The 15,893-nt window shown below is 56.2% G+C and overlaps 3 protein-coding genes across 3 annotated transcripts; all 3 read right to left on the bottom strand.

Annotated features, from left to right (window-relative positions):
- Positions 1-288: 288 nt before the first annotated feature.
- CORC01_09193 (uncharacterized protein) lies at positions 289-2,179 on the bottom strand (the record flags this gene model as incomplete). Its single annotated transcript, XM_022620822.1, has 3 exons — positions 289-878; positions 982-1,459; positions 1,823-2,179. 3 exons carry the CDS (start codon positions 2,177-2,179, stop codon positions 289-291), a joined length of 1,425 nt encoding a protein of 474 aa, XP_022472622.1.
- Positions 2,180-3,374: 1,195 nt separating this feature from the next.
- On the bottom strand, positions 3,375-6,049 carry CORC01_09192 (uncharacterized protein; the record flags this gene model as incomplete). Its single annotated transcript, XM_022620821.1, has 3 exons — positions 3,375-3,784; positions 3,837-3,936; positions 3,989-6,049. 3 exons carry the CDS (start codon positions 6,047-6,049, stop codon positions 3,375-3,377), a joined length of 2,571 nt encoding a protein of 856 aa, XP_022472621.1.
- A 7,270-nt stretch (positions 6,050-13,319) lies between these two features.
- On the bottom strand, positions 13,320-15,637 carry CORC01_09191 (glycyl-tRNA synthetase; the record flags this gene model as incomplete). Its single annotated transcript, XM_022620820.1, has 2 exons — positions 13,320-13,715; positions 13,787-15,637. 2 exons carry the CDS (start codon positions 15,635-15,637, stop codon positions 13,320-13,322), a joined length of 2,247 nt encoding a protein of 748 aa, XP_022472620.1.
- Between the last annotated feature and the right edge of the window lie 256 nt (positions 15,638-15,893).

The following is a 15,893-nucleotide window of genomic DNA, read 5'->3' as shown; positions in this document are numbered from 1 at the left end:
AGGCGAAATCACTTATCTCCCGCCTTTTACCTCTTCGGTTTTTCCGTGCTGCTGTTGAAAGGACTACCTCAGCAAGGACTCTCGGCATTCCTGGATATACGACAGCTACAACGACATATGCAATATTGTTCTGTACCAAATTGACCTCGAATCGCTCAGCCATAGGTCGTCGTATCGTACACATTAATGGCAAGCAAAGACTCTCTCCTCCAAACGCAAACTCCAGCATCCCCATTCGAACCCGCACCCACCCGGCCCCGATCATCATCATCATCATCGTCGTCGTCATCAAGGAGGCACCCACCCAAGCTCCTCAATAGGCCACTGAATCCAAAGCCGATGATCCTGATCAAGCACAGCCCACGCCCTCGAAATAAGATGCGTAGCCCACCCCTGAAGCCACCACTCATTCTCCAATCTCTTGAGCAGTATACAAAAATGCGCAAAAATGGCAACAGCCTCCTGCGTCGCGCCGGGGCTCTTCAACAACGGCAAGAAATCCTCCGCCATCAGGTACTTCCACACAAAGGCATCAGTGATATCCATGCCCCGCCCGCCGTCCCACAGAAACCCGCTCAGCGTCCGCCGCAGCTCGTCAATGGCGCGGTTGTACACGGGCAGCAAGGCCGCGTCGCCGCACGTCTTGTTGACGAGGCGCTGTAGGTCCGCGAGGAGGTCCGAGTGGACCTTGGCATGGTCGCGCGTGTGCAAGTAGCGCTCGCGGCCGTGGTTGAACATGGGGGTCAGCGGACCGGCGTAGGTGTGCGGGTCGAGTTCCTCCAGGAGGGAGCGGGTGCCGCGCAGGAGGAAGAGCCAGTCTGGGAAGGAGGACTCGCCCATGATCAGCGAGTCGGAGGACTTGCGTGGGCAGGCGAGAGCTTTTTGTGATGGGGTGTTAGGTCTGGTTCCTGCAGAAAATCGTACTTTTCGTGCTCCGTTGAGAAGCTGAAAAAGGGGGGAGGGTGGGGCAGGCAAACATACCAAAAAAGATGGTCAACACCGAAAACAGATACAACTTTTCGCAATTCTCCCCGTCCAGCGCGCCCATCAACCCAATGGCCGTCCGGCTCGCCATTTGGTGATACGTCAAGGCCCGACTGATAAAAAAATCCCGCCTCTCGGGCCTGTGGTGCGCGAGGTGCAGCGCTGACACGCTCAGGAGGGCCCTCATGACGTAGTCGCACTCGAGCGCCAGCCGGACGACGGGCACCTTCCACATCTGCCTTACGACGGGGTCCGTCGAGAGCGTGTTGAAGGCAAAGGTCGTAAAGTTGTGCATGAGCTCCAGGTCGATGAGGTTCAGGGAGAGGTCGATGCTGCTGCTGCCGCCGCCGCCACCGCCGGCCCCACCGCTACCGCCGTTGCCGAGGTCCAGGGGGTCACCGCCCGCTCCATTGATCGGCCCCGGAGTCGGAGCACTCCCCGGCGAGCGCGGGACCGACGAGGAGTGGCGCTGGGACTGGAGAAAGTCGCAGGGGACGGCGTGTTTGATACAATTCCTGCAGGAGGGTTTGTGTTCGTCGCACTGTGGGGGGTTTTTGTTATTGTTTGTCTCAGTTCTCGTGGGAAGGGGGGGGGGAGGGGGGAGGTTTGGTGTAACGGTAAGAACGGGAGGTGAGAGGGTTTGAAATGGAACCTAGTCAAGACATGGGATTGAGAGGCATAGAATGACATATGATAATGGCATGAAGGGGGGAGAGAGAGAGAAAGGGGTATGCGAAAGGTTAACTCATGCAAGACAACTCTCGCTCAACCACCTAAATTATACTCTCGCAGCAGGACAACACGCAGAAACGATAGAAAAAAGCCCAAAAAAACCCACCTTGATCTTCCGATTCTTACAGGTCCTACAACCCGTCCTCGACTTGGGATGCGACCGCCTCGAAATGACAGCCGCTCCAGTATTCGCAGTAGCAGCGCCAGGCGTAGTAGCGCCAGGCGTGCCGCCCCTCCCAGCCGAAGCCGAGGCCGTCGTACTCGTCGTCGTTGTCGTCGTCGTAGATGAACCAACCGCGCTCGCCGCAGACATACTTCCTAACGGCATAGCAACACTAGGCGTCTTGGCAACACTACCACCACCACCACCACCGCTACCACTGTGAGGCGTCGTCGCCGTACCCGTCGGCGTCGAGCCCGGCGCCGAGGACGAGCCCCCGGACCTATCTATCGGGCTGTCCATGGTTCTCAGCCGGGTTACGCGGCAGTCAGGCGGCACACACACACACACATACACACACACACAAGCACGTGACAACCAACCAGAGCTACCAGCCCCCTTGAACGCTTAAGCCGCCCGAGGCAAGTAAAAAAGGAGGGGCCGTTACGACCCGCAGGTCTGCTGCGTTGGGATAGGCGGCGCGCGGCGATGGCGTGCACCGGTCGGCAGGCACGAAAATGCAAGATATGACCGAATCTCGCGCAAATTCGGCAAAGACTGTATGTACCTCAGGCGCGGGGCGGGTTTGGAAAAAAAGGTGGCATGAAGAAAGAAACCAGTTCCGGGGGACGTGGTTGGCGGCCATCTCGTTTTTCTCGGATGCAAGGGCTACGGGGGTCCGAATACGAGGACGTAGTGCGGTTTCGGGTTTTATGTTGCAAAGGTGTTCGTTCAATAAGGAGCGGCGATTGGCCGAGCCTGTGCGGGCCGAGATCCTCTGCCGCTATATAATGGGGGACGTTCCCGTCTGTATGTCACGGCAAGACAGAGGCGACGATGGACCTAGCGATTATGCGCTGTTCAAAGACCGCAGAGAGGTCTCCGACTCGAGGATTTGTTCGTCTGATTTTGGGATTGTCGGCTTGCACGTCATTCCAGAAGCGATATCCGTTGATCCATTCCATTGAGACTATCTATCAGCGCTATCTGGCTCGCCCTCTTACTCAGGCTTTCTGTTGAGACCAAGGCAACACGCTCGTCTCTCTGGCCCTGCCCCATCTCTTCCGTTGCCTCTCCCCACTGTGAGCCACCGAGATGTCGCGGGCCATACCTTGCATCTAAATTACCATTCTTCCCCAGCGGTGACTAAACAACTATGCAATGTGACCGAGACCATTAGCAAAAAAATTCCCATGCCGCCGCGATGATGGGATGAACGAAGCATTTTCTCGTCCCGCGTAAGTCAGAAGGGGGTGTCAAGGATATCCGCGTCGATTGAATTTGGAATTTTCATGAGTACGTCGTGTGAATGGTTGATGAGGTGTATAGAGTTTCATCCGAGGTCGAACGAGAGGTCTCTATGCTTTCTTTCGCGCATGTTGGGGGGGAGGGGGGGTGTTGCACGATACCACCGGCTCCAAGACAAACGCCACTAATCACCAGAAGTAGCCGCTCCTCAGCGCCGATCGTTGCACCGCGTTGTGTTGCGCTCGCCAGTTTATTTGGCATGCTTCTTGAAAGCAAGAAGTTCGGACAGGCTGCCCAGCGGGCATCCGTGCTTGAGGAAGTCGTGCTGAAGAAGCTCGTCGGCGGAGGCTCTGCTCTTAACGTCTACACACAAGCAGACCGACAGGAAAGCCTTGAGCTCCTTGCTCAGCTTCTCGGGCTTCTTCAGGCGCGGGGTTCCATTGGTGGCGATCAGGTAAAGAGCCTTGAGGGGCTCCTCGTTCAGGTAAGGCGGCTCAGACTCAATCATCTCAATGGCCATGATACCCAAAGACCAAATATCGACCTTGGGACCGTACTCCTTCTGCTTAACAACCTCAGGAGCCATCCAGTAGGGTGTTCCAACCATGGTCGCACGCTTCGACTTGGTCTCGGTGAGCTTGGCGCAGAAGCCGAAATCGGCTGTACAATCCGGTTAGTAGCTGGGCAGTGACGCACATTGCAGCTCACTTACTAATCTTGACGTTGCCACGAGCGTCCAGAAGAACGTTGTCACTCTTGATATCGCGGTGAATAATGTTTTGGGAGTGAAGGTGTTGAAGACCACGGCATGTCTACATCGTGTTAGTGTCCCGCGCGGGTTTCACGTGTCGGCGTGTCTCTTACCTCCAAGCAAATTGTGGAAATCTGCTCCTCGGTGATGCTGGGGTTGTTATCAATCACATCAGTCAGGGCACCACCCTCCATGTACTCCATGACAACCCAGAGCTCGGCGTTGTTGTTTCGCAAGAAGGCGTCCAAGAAGTTGACAATGTTGCGATGCCTGCTGTCCTTCATGACCATGATCTCGTTCACAATCAGCTCTTTCCTGGGCTGGTGAGCAAGATCCATCTGCTTAATGGCAACTTGAGCCTTGATACCCTGGGCACGTAGGACATCACGAGCAATAGGCGAGACAGCGCTCTCCTTGACCTTGGCAACGTAGACTGAACCGGAAGCACCCTGTCCAATCTTCTTTTGCTTGGAGTAGGAGAGGTTCGGGTCGTCCTTGGAAACGGCCTCCTTGAGCTTGGCCATGACCTCGCCTTCGGACATGGTGGACATGCGCACATCCTGCTTGCGTTCTTGCGCAGGCGGCTTGGCAGTGAGGGCAGCCTCGGCAGCCTTGACAGCCTCGCTTTGCGGGGCGGCGGGTTGGGCCTTGGACACATTCAAAGGCTTGACAGGAGCGGGCAGGCGAGACGGTGGCGGCGCCTGAGCCTGAGGGGGTTGCCTCGACTGCTGGGGGCTGCCGTTAGGATACCGTTGCTGCTGGCTCGAGGGCTGGTCTTGCCGGGGCATGCGCTGGCCCTGGTTGGGATCCCGAATGGAACTTGAGCTCTGTTGCGAAGTCATTGGCGGGCGTGTTGGCGTGCCCGCGGTGGTGGGCGGCGAGGGTGCTGGGCGCTGCGCACGAAGGCCGTTGGCCTGCTGCTGTTGTGAAGTTTTGGGTGCCGGGGGTGCCGCCCTTGAAGGATTGTATCTGTCTGTTTGTGGGATAGATGAGCTGCCTCCGTACCCACCAATCTCCTGCTGAGCCATGGGCGTCTTGGTCTTGGGGATGGAAGCGTTGAACACTTCCAGGTCCCGCCGGTTCTGCTCCTCGATCTCTCTTTCCCGAGCACGCTGTGCCTCCAGCTGCTTCATGCGCTGCTCCTCGCGAGGATCCGGCTGATAGTTGGGAGCCATGCCCTGCATCTGCTGGCGCTGCTGCTGCTGCTCCGTGGGTGAAGGCCGGCGTTGTTGGCCTTGTGATGAGGACTGCGTGTTATAGCTGGGTTGACGCTGGGCCTGAGAGGGCGGCATAGGCCGAGGCGGGGCAACTGCTGTGCCGCCGCCGCCATAACCAAGCTGCTTGTTCTGCTGACTGCTAACTGGAGGCGTAGGAGTGAGGCTGGAGTATTGCTGGGGGTTCTCGGCGCGCTTGGTTAGGTCGGAGTAGAAGTCGAGGACCTCGAAGACGGCCTGGGGGTTGCGCTCATAATCCTCCTTTGTGATGGCGGACGAGTTGAGGAGCTTAGACCATTCGGGTGGCAAGCCGACAAACTCGCCGGTCTGGGGGTCGAAACCAACGTGGACAGCGTGGGAGAAGTTGGTGGGGTTGCTGACACCGCCCATTCCAGGGCAGGCGCCGTAAATAAGATCAATCCATTCGTACAAGTCGTCGTCGCTCTTGACGCGAATCTGCAGCGTCTTGGTCTGGCCGTCATCCTCGCCAGGGCTGTTCGAGGACCCGCTGGGGTTTCTCTTAATCTCGAAAATGGTGCCGGCGGCCTCGACTCGGCCGACGTTGACAACGTCTTTCAGAAAGAGGGTATACGAGACCTTGCCACCCTCGGTCTTGTGAAAGTCGAGCGACTCTTTTCGCAGGATGAGATATTTCTGCTTCCACGGGTTGATAAAGTTCTTGGACTCCTTCACGGAAGCCCATCCCTCCTTCTTGACAGCGACGCCTCCCATGCCATCGTTCTGGTTGCTCTGCTGGCGGGCAATGGGAAGGGAAATTGTGGAGCCTGTGTAGGTCGATGTCGCCGTGCTCCGGATGGGAGAAATGGCCATGTTCGCCATACTGCCAGGTAGGGTATTGCTTGGGGTGAGGGCGAGGCGAGGTCGATCGGTGGGTGGTCGTGGCGCCGGGCCTGGGTTCATGAACTGGCCGGACGAGTACACACTGCGTTCGTTAGCCATGATTGCTGCGCAGCGTGGGCGGCGGCGGCGGCGGGTGGCGAGGTCTGCATGCGACGAAGGAGAGGGAAAGAAAAAAGAGACAGAGAGAGTTGTGGGGGAGGAGGTGGTGATGGTGGTGGCAGTCAAACAACGCCGAATAATAACAGAACGGTCGAATGATGATGATGACGGAAAAGGGGGGTTTTTTGCCGGGAAACAAAGCACGGGATGGAGGAGGAGAGGATGTGGAATGGGAAGGACAGCGCAATTAGGAGGCTGTTGGCGGTTGACAACCGGTGAGGTGCGCCATGACAGATCGAGACGAAATGAACCCCACTTCTAGCCTCGCTGAAGGAGTCGAGTCGCAGCGCTGGGAACTGAGTTGCGCAGCGTGTGTTGGCTGATTGATGCACCTCCTACGCACACACGCATGGGGACAATACTTGGTTGGATTGCTTGTGCTTGTGCTTGAGCTTGAGCTGGCAAGGTATTGTTGCCGGGACTGGTGGTGCTGCTTCTGCTTCTACCGCTGCCGCTGCCGCCGCTTGCTGCGAATTGCCTTGCAGAGGGCTAAATTGCGGGTGCAGACTGCAGTAGTGGAGGGTGGAGGAGGGTATGGATGGATGAGCGACTTGGGATGGGACGGATGGGGAATGCGTGTGCGGTGCAGAAGGCAGAAGCATGAGGCAGAAAAAAAAGGCAGACGGACCAAGGAAGCAGGTAGTACATACAATGCAGGGCAAGACCACGAGGATGATAAGGTAAAGATGCCAACAATGGTGACGCCGGACGACGATGAAGAAGGAAGCCAGAAACCGAGCAAGACCAAGCAAGGCAAGGAGAAGCAGAGATGGGAGAGAGGAAGATGCTTACCGATTCTGCGTCGCCATTTCTCTCTCTCTCTCTCTCAGTCTCACACAAACACTCCTCGCTCTCTCTCTCTTCCGTCCGGGATGGGCAGGGAAAAGAGTAGAGGATTACAGTTTTAATAAGAGGCGAGTGTTTCTGTGGCTGTCCTCGGATGCGAGCCCCCGGGCAATGGCTTAAGGTATGGAACACGCGATGTTTCGTAGATTTGGGCGGTACTCTGGACTCGTGCGGCGTACCTCCTGGGTGCTCCGCTCCTGTGCTTGAGGTTGCTTGTCTGCTGCCGCCGCAGTGGGCTGTCGACTGTCGATTGTGGATTACGGGTTGCAGGCCAAGGCTTCTGGTTGGGTTGGCTTTGCGTTTTGGTTTGGCTGCTGGTTCGGACGTCCAGCAAGCACCTGGGTTACCGGGTATCTTTGGAATGAAGGATGCAGCAGGGGTACGGAGTATGTAACTGAGTAGGTATTGTACACTAGAGTGTGCCCTGGTGACGGTGGGTATCCTATCTGCCCATGGAACAAGTCCGTCGGGGCTTCCAGAAGTCTTGCTATTTGTAAGGTACGAATACTGATATCCCGTGACGGGGACTGCTGCTCGTGTTGTGACGAGTGGGATACCTACTGCTCTGCCAGCAAGATTGCAAAGTGTAGAAAGGATGGGCGAAAGAAAGGAGGCAGCAAGCAAGCGAGCAAACAAGAGAGATTCAAGGACTAGAGAGTTGAGCCGGATGGGGGTGAGATTTCCGTTTCGAGGCAGGGTGGATTTAGGAGGGGTGGGCGGAATAGCGTTGGTTGACGAGGGGGGAAGCTGGGATTGGCTCTCACTCTGATGCTGGCTCCGGCCCTGGCTCTGGCGGGTATGGGGCGCGATGCCCTGGAAGCACCCTTCTTTGTCGCGGTCGATCAGCCGAAAGGAGGGAGGGGGGGAGGAGGATGAGGAGGAGGTGGAGGGGAGCTGGAGCCTGGACATCGGCAAGGACGGATGGAGCTGTCGACGGCTGCAGGGCAAAGAACAATACTTCCGCTACGTACTCCGTATTTCTGCTGTGTATCATACATCACACAGCGAGGCACAGACGTGCATCCGTACGGTAGGCCAAGCAAGGTATGTAGACTGGGGGGTCGAGTAGGCTGGAAAGGCCAAGGCCTGATGCGCTCGATGCTATTCGGGGAAAAGACGTAGGGCGTCAAGGGATTCTTTTTGTGAATCGAATTGTCTCCGTCCCTGTCTCGGTCTATTTTCATCAGGCGCCGAGGCAGTCCGCAGTCCGCAATCCGCAGTCAAGTCAGGGCCGTCGTATAAATGATGATTTACCGAATGGAGCCTGAGAGAGTCAGGACTCAGAACCAAGGAAGTTAGGACTCGGTTGGGGATGTCATCTGCGTCGGCAGCATCCGCACTTCACACATAGAGTTTGAAGGTGCGGAAATGACAAGAGGGTCACCGGCAGGAAGACTTGAAGAATTACTAAGTACCTTATGGATACATTTATTAGGTATCCGTATCCGTACGGAGTAAAAAAGTCTTCCTGATCTTCCCAGCTGGAGACGGGAGCTGCACATTCTTCTGCAGCAGAACCTCTATAATGTATCCGTACCTCCTACCTTACCTTAGGCTCTGGCAGCTGCTTGTCCGACCTCTCCTTCCCTCTTCACACATCAAACCTCAGCTAGCGCCAGACGTCTTGAGGAGGCGGGGAAGGTGTAAGGGGGAGTCAATCTAGAAAAGAACGAACCACCAAGATGAACGTACCTTCCTCAAGCTGCATAAGTAGGTAGTGGAGGGAAGGCAGTATCTTAGACTTCCCGTGTGGGTTGACGAATGAGGAGACGATGCAAGATGTCGGGTCGCGCGGTAGTGGGGAAGGGGGCGACCGCCGCCGACTCTCAGACCTCGACTCTCGACTCCAAACTCCCAACTCCCGACTCTAGAGTCTTGACAGACCCTGCCTCGCCCACGGGTCCGTCAACCTTTTTCTCTCTTCCATGGCGGGCCCTGGTTAGATTGTCGCTGAGTCCTTCGACCTGGCTGCCTATTCTACCTCCGCTTGCTCTGGTTGGGCAGAGATGTGGTGCCTGTTGGTTTTCCCCTGAGCTATCGCGCCTCTCTCCATCTATCTGGACACCGTCCTGCTACAACTGGTGCGCCGTCTCGACGATCCCAGCTCGACCGCTACCGTCACCGAGTGCGCTAGGTGCTGCTTCAAATGTCCGCAAATCGACCTCGTCTGTGGCTGTTTCCCCTCCCGAGGCGGCAGTCACGTGAAGGAAAACGAGAGGCTACCTTTTCCCAACGAGCTATCAACAGCACGCTCCGTGTGGATACTAAACGCACACAGCACGACAGCCGACACTGACAACTTCGCCCCCTATACGGACGTATGGTGGGACGTCATAGCGGGGGGGTCAAGAACCCCCCAAAGAGCCCCGGCTGAGTTTCCTCGAATTGCCCGCTGGCTCGTTTCCGATAAAGAAGCACTGTGTACGGGATACGGAGGTCCCGCTCACCTGCACACCCAACGAAGAAACCAGTGCTCCACGTTTGCCTGTCTGGCCCGGTACTGACCAAGAGGGCTGATGCCGGTGGCGCGTGGGCATAGGCGCTTGAGCGAGGGACAGGAACCGAACAACCTGATGGGCCACGGAATAATTGGGAATGGCGTCGTGTCCAAGCTCTCAGACACGGCTAGTGACAGTCTTCTTCACTTCCGCCTGCTTCCATGCAGAATAAGATCCACCCTTCGGAGGAACAGCCCTCCTCATGCGACTTCGTCCCTTCTCGTTTCTAACAGCCCGCCAACTGTTACCCTTCCCCCTCCGAGTTTGAACGACGCTACGCTCCCTAGAACGGACGTGTTTGCGGCCTGTCCTCTTGACCTCCCCCTCGCTCCGGCCTTGCGTCTGTGAATCTCCGTCCCAGACGCAATTTACATGGATCCTCGGCTTCCAAACCGAGCAAAACATCGTCGTCCTGTCTTGTTCTAGAGGACCTCGACATCAAGCCCGACTTTTTTCGCCTCGTCTCGGTTCACCGATCTCTTGACAGACACCTTAACAGCAACTTTACGACTCTTCGTCATGCGCACAACACGTCAAGGCCCATTGGCCCCATCAAGGAAACCCAATGCTCCCTGATCCACCATCGCAGCAGACGGACGTAGAAACAATAGACTGCCATAGCCAGACGGTCCTCTCACCGATTCGCCCAACTGCGAGCAAGGCCGGCCCCGTACTCCCATAAGCCTAGTTCCCGTCGTCATCCTCAACTTCATCCCGTTGGCCTCAACAGCCAATGTGCTCACACATCAGGAAGCGGCCAGCGGTAAACCCATGGCAGCTTGCAATGCACGTGCGATGTGAGCAACGCCAGAGGTTACAGGCACGGCCTCCCCATCATCTAGCACGGCTTAGACTGGCAGTTCACAGGCTAAGAAAGCCGCCGTCCGTCATCCAGTCTCGACGAGGGAAGTGCTGCTATGTTCACTGGCTCGCACACAAAGGGCCTGCGAGTCGCGACCGACTGTAGCCAGCATCATGCAGCCACTGATCGACGCCTCGAAACTTGACAACACTAGGCGCAACCCAAACATTCGTGGCTAATATATATCCGACACAATACCTCCGAGGTGGAGCTGGAAACATCCAAAGCCTGTCGAATCTTATGTAGGCAAACAGCAAACGGGAAATTTGCCTTTCGTTGCCCAAGCGCGCCAGCGACATGTCTCCCTGCTGCTCACAAGCGCCATGCACAAATGAACACAGAGGGGAGGGGTCTGTTGATGTTTCGGATTCCTGGGCCGCTAGGAATCGAAGAAATGCTGCTTCTTCTCATACCAGGTAACAACAGGAGTCTTTCGCGTCTCACGACTCCAGAGACTTTTTGCCCTCGGCCCCTCCCGGCCTGGACACGAAGCCCATGGGGCCCAACTTGCCCTTTTTCTTGAGAACATCAGCATGCGAAGTTGGCATTTTGAACCAAGACTCAATTCGGTGCTTGGTTGTAACCACCCACGGCTGCAGCTGAGCCGCGGAAAAACTGCCGAAGCATTTCTGGAACTCGTTGAGCAACGAGTTTTCCAACGAGTTATCAGTCACTGTGCAGAATAGCCAACCTCCATCGCATACTACCTCTGAAATCGGCATCGCCCGAATTGAAGCAGCCTAGGACCCTGTTCTGAAGTTTCTCATGGTTTGGCCCCCCCTCCCCCCCCCTCCGGGGCCCAAGGCCCAAAACATCCACAGACCACAGACCTGGGTGTGCCCGAAAGCGGCAGGCTGTCCACCCAAGGGGATTAACTTGCCTTACCATGTAGTTTTGCGGTGACGCCTCCTGTCAACGACTCGCCCGTCCCATGACGACGGCCGTGGGGTGTTTCACATCCCATGGAATCTTCCACTGCATTTTCCGTCCCAGCAAGGCACAAAACGGAGGCAGCCTGCAATGTTCTGCATACAACACAGATATGCACATCATACCCGCACAGGACGTAGGCCAGGCCGCATTTCCCATCGTCTGCACTGATGTTTCTAGATCTATTGAATGCGACGCCATTGGCAGATCAGTTATTCATCGTCCTGTGCACCCAACAATACCGCCTGTCCACGGAATGCCCATCGACGAGGCGACGGTAACTATGTGACTTGTCACCCTTACGATATGGAGTGGTTGATCTTTATTCGACGGGAGTATGGGATTTGAAACAATTGGCTGTTTGCCTACATATTTGAACAAGTTACGCGTCTACCGTTGCCTCTCAGCCTGCAGCAAAAGATTAAGCGAAACGGCCCGTGGACAGACTGCTCAGTTTTGTTTCCAATCCCGCCGGATCTGTCGCAGGTTCAAGCCTCCGGTTCGCCCACCTGACGTTGCCGCCCGAATCGAAATAGCCGCCCTCGACCTTTCCCCGTCGATGCCGAGACGAAATAGATGAGATGCGATGAAAAGCGTAGTACATTTTGCTCGTAGATGTCCATGAGTAATATTCCGACTGTTGTAGCTGTAGCCAACAAGTTGGTATGAGTCGGGCTCGCTACCGCTGAGGCCGCATCAACCTGATGAACGCGGCGACTTGCCCGGCGCCCAACACGCTTGGCATCCGACTTCACATCAAACTGTGCCTTGGAAATGTCACTTTAAGCAGTCGCCTTCCACTTCATGGCTCGGTTATACTCCAGGCTCTGAAGATCATGTCAATGGTACCGGAGATTATAATCTTGAAACCATCTAATTGCCCGGACCGTCACCTGCTGGCCAGTCACAACCACTTCGCAACCACTTTACTGTGCCGCCGACATGAACAATTCCAAAATGCATGTTTGCCGTTTTTTTCTACTTGCTCATTTTAGTCGCCATACATATTTACCCGATCTCACGTGTGCTGCGAATGGTGCCATGCGATTTATTCGTTGGGACGTGGTGGAGGGAAACGTCCTACAGATCTACGTTGCGAGAAAAAACTTGAACAGGCAAAAGTGCCACTGCCGCCGTTACGGCCCTCGTACACCCGGTGGTCACCTCTCTGGTCCGGAGGATCCACTTACGGAAACCCGGGCCCCGTCTGCCTCTCACCCGTCACGTGCCTGTTCACACGACCCAAAAAATCTCCTAACCCGACCCATCCTGGGTAGAGTCTCTACATAATAGTAGCGTGGCATACAATAGGAAGGGGAGGGGGACTTAGGCTCTAACCTCTGAAAGTAGCCCCTTTGCATGAACAATTACGCCTCAGTCTCTGTGTTTGGTTGCCATCTAGAGACCCAATGATCCGGAGACAAGTATCCCTAATCCAGCCAGACGACGGGTGGAAATACAAAGGTAAAAGTATGGCGGCAATGATGATTCTCAAAGGGCAGGGGTGACGGTCGAGAGTCTCATCTCCATCCTTTTCCCTTGTACAAATTAGAGGCTTATGCTTTCGCCTACCTTGCTAGCAACTTGTAGTTTAAAAAGTGGCAACATCTCCCATCATCATCACACGACATATAACCCCGAGGACCTGGTTGCTAGCTGGCCAACACAAAGCCTCCATCTCTCTTGCTGGCAAAGGAACCTTCTCGACGCTGAAAGGCGGTGTGTGTACACCGATCTACCAATACTTTTCACACTCCATCACATCTTAAAACCCGACCTAGATAACAAGATGCGACGGGGACATGAAGGGCTTCAAACATCTCCCAATATCTCACACTGTAACGTATGATGAACGCATTGACGACGTGAGAGGAATGATCAAATGCACAGGGCTCAATTGAGATTGTCTACAGATGCCGCACATTGGCGACTTTTTCTTCCTTTTACAGACTTTTCACCGCGTCTCCCCCCCCTCCCTCTCTGTCTCTCCATCTGTATCTGTAGGTATACTACAGAGAAGCCCATTATGACAAAAAAACATGGTATCCATATGAAATTCTTCTTCTTGCTGCCTCTACCGGACGGCAACATCAACCTCTTGGCCCTCAAACGCAGGAAGCTCAGCCGCAATGTCTTTCCACTCCTTGGCGCCCGTAACAAGGCTCTGGATCGCCGCGACGATGGTGTCCTCGTCGGCGCGGACCTGCTTGGTCGAGTCACGGTCTCTGAGCGTGATGGTGCTGTCCTGGACGGTCTGGAAGTCAATGGTGATGCCCAGCGGCGTGCCGAGCTCGTCGTTGCGGCTGTAACGCTTGCCGATGGTGGCGGAAGACGAGTCCACGCGAGCCGAGATGCCGAACTTGCGCAGCTTCTGCGAGATCTTGCTGACAAAGGGCTGGAACTGCTTGTTGGCCGACAGGGGCACAATCAGGACCTTTGTAGGGGCGACTGTTGGAGGGAAGGAGAGGACCTGGGTTCGTTTGATTAGCAATTTGCCTTGTTGTTATTATCTCTCAACACAGTTGATTGATGGTCACTTACTCCACGGGCCTCGTCACCACCATCCTCGGTGGCGCGGTTCCAGTAGACGTGCTCAATTAAAGAGTACAGAATACGGCCGATACCAAAGGAAGGCTCGATGACGTTGGGGGTGAACTCCCTGGTGTTCTCGACACGCTTTCTGAACTCAATCTTGACAAGGTCCTTGCTGACCTTGACCGTGCCGTTGCCGACGCCGGCAACCTCAAGCTCCAGCTCGCCGCTGTCGGTGAGCTGCTTGGCGAGCTTCTCGCGCTGCTCCTGGGTGGTTCCCTCGAGGGCGGCCTCGACGGTCTTGCCGTCTTTCTTGAATTGGGGACCAAACTTCTTCTTGTCAATCTCAACCTGCCACTCCTCGAAGATGAGGGGTTCGTCCAGGCGCTCGCGCACGACGAGGGGGGCGCCAGTCTTCTTGGCGTGGACGGAAAGGTCGTAAGCGCTACGGTCAGCGCAGCCAACGCACTCGATCCAGCCGGAGGAGGTGAGGAGCTCGGCGTCCCAGCAGTCGGCGGCGTAGTGGGCCATCTCGTTCTCCATGTGCTGGCGGAAGCGGACCTTGGTCATGTCGACACCAATCTTTTGCAGGAAGAGGTGAATGCGGGCGAGGAAGTAGCCGAGGGTCTCGTTGTCGACTACCTTGTTGCTCACGGCGTCGCCAATGGTCATCTTCTTGACCGCGGTCTTGCCAGCCAGCTGGGTGTGGCGGTCCAGAAGGGTGAGCTCGACGGTGTCGATTTCGGGGAAGCGAATGTGCTTCTTGCCGCCCTCGGGGTCGACAAAGTGCTCGATCTCGGCCATGAGGAACTCGCGCACTCTCAGGAGACCGGCGCGCGGGGAGATTTCGTTTCTGTAGGACTTGCCGATGGAGGCCGAGGCGAAGGGCATCTGCTGCATGTTGAAGTCGAGGAGCTTGGCAAAGTTGAGGAATTGGCCCTGGGCGGTCTCGGGGCGCAGGTAACCGGGAAGGTTGCTGCTGGGGCCGATGGCGGTCTGGAACATGAGGTTGAAGGCGACGGGGGGCGAGGGCTGGATGCCAGTATTGGGGTTTCTGAGGTCGTACTTCTTGATGAGCTCACCGAGCTCCTCGCCGTTGTAGTTGTCGATCTTGGCCAAGATCTCCTCGTACTCCTGGACGACGGCGTCGTCGAGCTTGACGGCCTCGGTCTTTGTCTTTCTCTTCTTCTTCTTCTTGGGGTCGTCGTCCTCCTCAACCTTTTGGCCGCGGGCCTCCTTGTCACCCTTGAGGCGGGCTTCGAGAACGTCCTCGACGAAGTGGTCGGCGCGCAGGATATCGCCGTTCTTGGGGTCCTTGCACATCCAGTCGGCGAACTTGTCAACATGGCCAGAGGTCTTGAGGACCTCGTGCGGGGTCAGAACGGTGGTGTCGATCTCGAGCATGTCCTCCTCGAGGATAAAGTGCTTGCGCCATGTCTCGACGATGTTGGCCTGCAAGGCGCAACCCGGGGGGCCGTAGTCGAAGAGGCCAGCGACGCCGCCGTAGATCTCAAAGGCCGGGGTGAAGAAGAGACGTCGACGCAGCATGGCGTCGAGGGTCTGCCTGTCGAGAGGCTGACCCTTGAGGGTCGTCGCGGTGGTCGTCATCTTGGAGGACGCGGCGGCGGACGAGGGCTTGTTCTTTTTCGAGGGTACGAGGACTTGTGCCCGGGAGACGTGACGGGTGGTGGTGAGGGTGCGGTGGTGGGAGGAGTTTGGGTAGTGGGAGCGGGAGGAAAGCAAGGAGGGGGAGGGGTAACGGCGGTGGCAGTGGAAAAAAGCTACCGGCCGAACTGCACAGAAGCTAGCTGTGGAACGAATTGAAGGTGACTGGTATGCAACAAAGCGAAAGGGCTTCATCTGCTCGATCGTTTGGTGGGGTTGTTTAGAGAGCGTGAGTCATCTGGGGGGGGAACGGAGTCACTGCTGCAGCTCCCTGTACCTCTCTGAGTGCCCTGCTGTAGCTAGAGGAATACCTATCGACGGCTAACCTGGAAGGCAGGCTCAATTGAAAAACGCCCGGAACAGAGTGCGTGCAGAGTGCAGAGTGCGGGCTATGGAGGGGGTGGTTTGTGTGTGAGTGAGCGTGGTGGTCGATGTCAATCTTCGTCTGCCC

This window comes from Colletotrichum orchidophilum (genome assembly GCF_001831195.1).
Source record: "Colletotrichum orchidophilum strain IMI 309357 chromosome Unknown Scaffold_82.1, whole genome shotgun sequence".
In the NCBI taxonomy this organism is placed as follows: domain Eukaryota; kingdom Fungi; phylum Ascomycota; class Sordariomycetes; order Glomerellales; family Glomerellaceae; genus Colletotrichum; species Colletotrichum orchidophilum.
The sequence above is the reverse complement of the archived record's forward strand: the minus strand, read 5'-3'. Positions and strand labels throughout refer to the sequence as shown.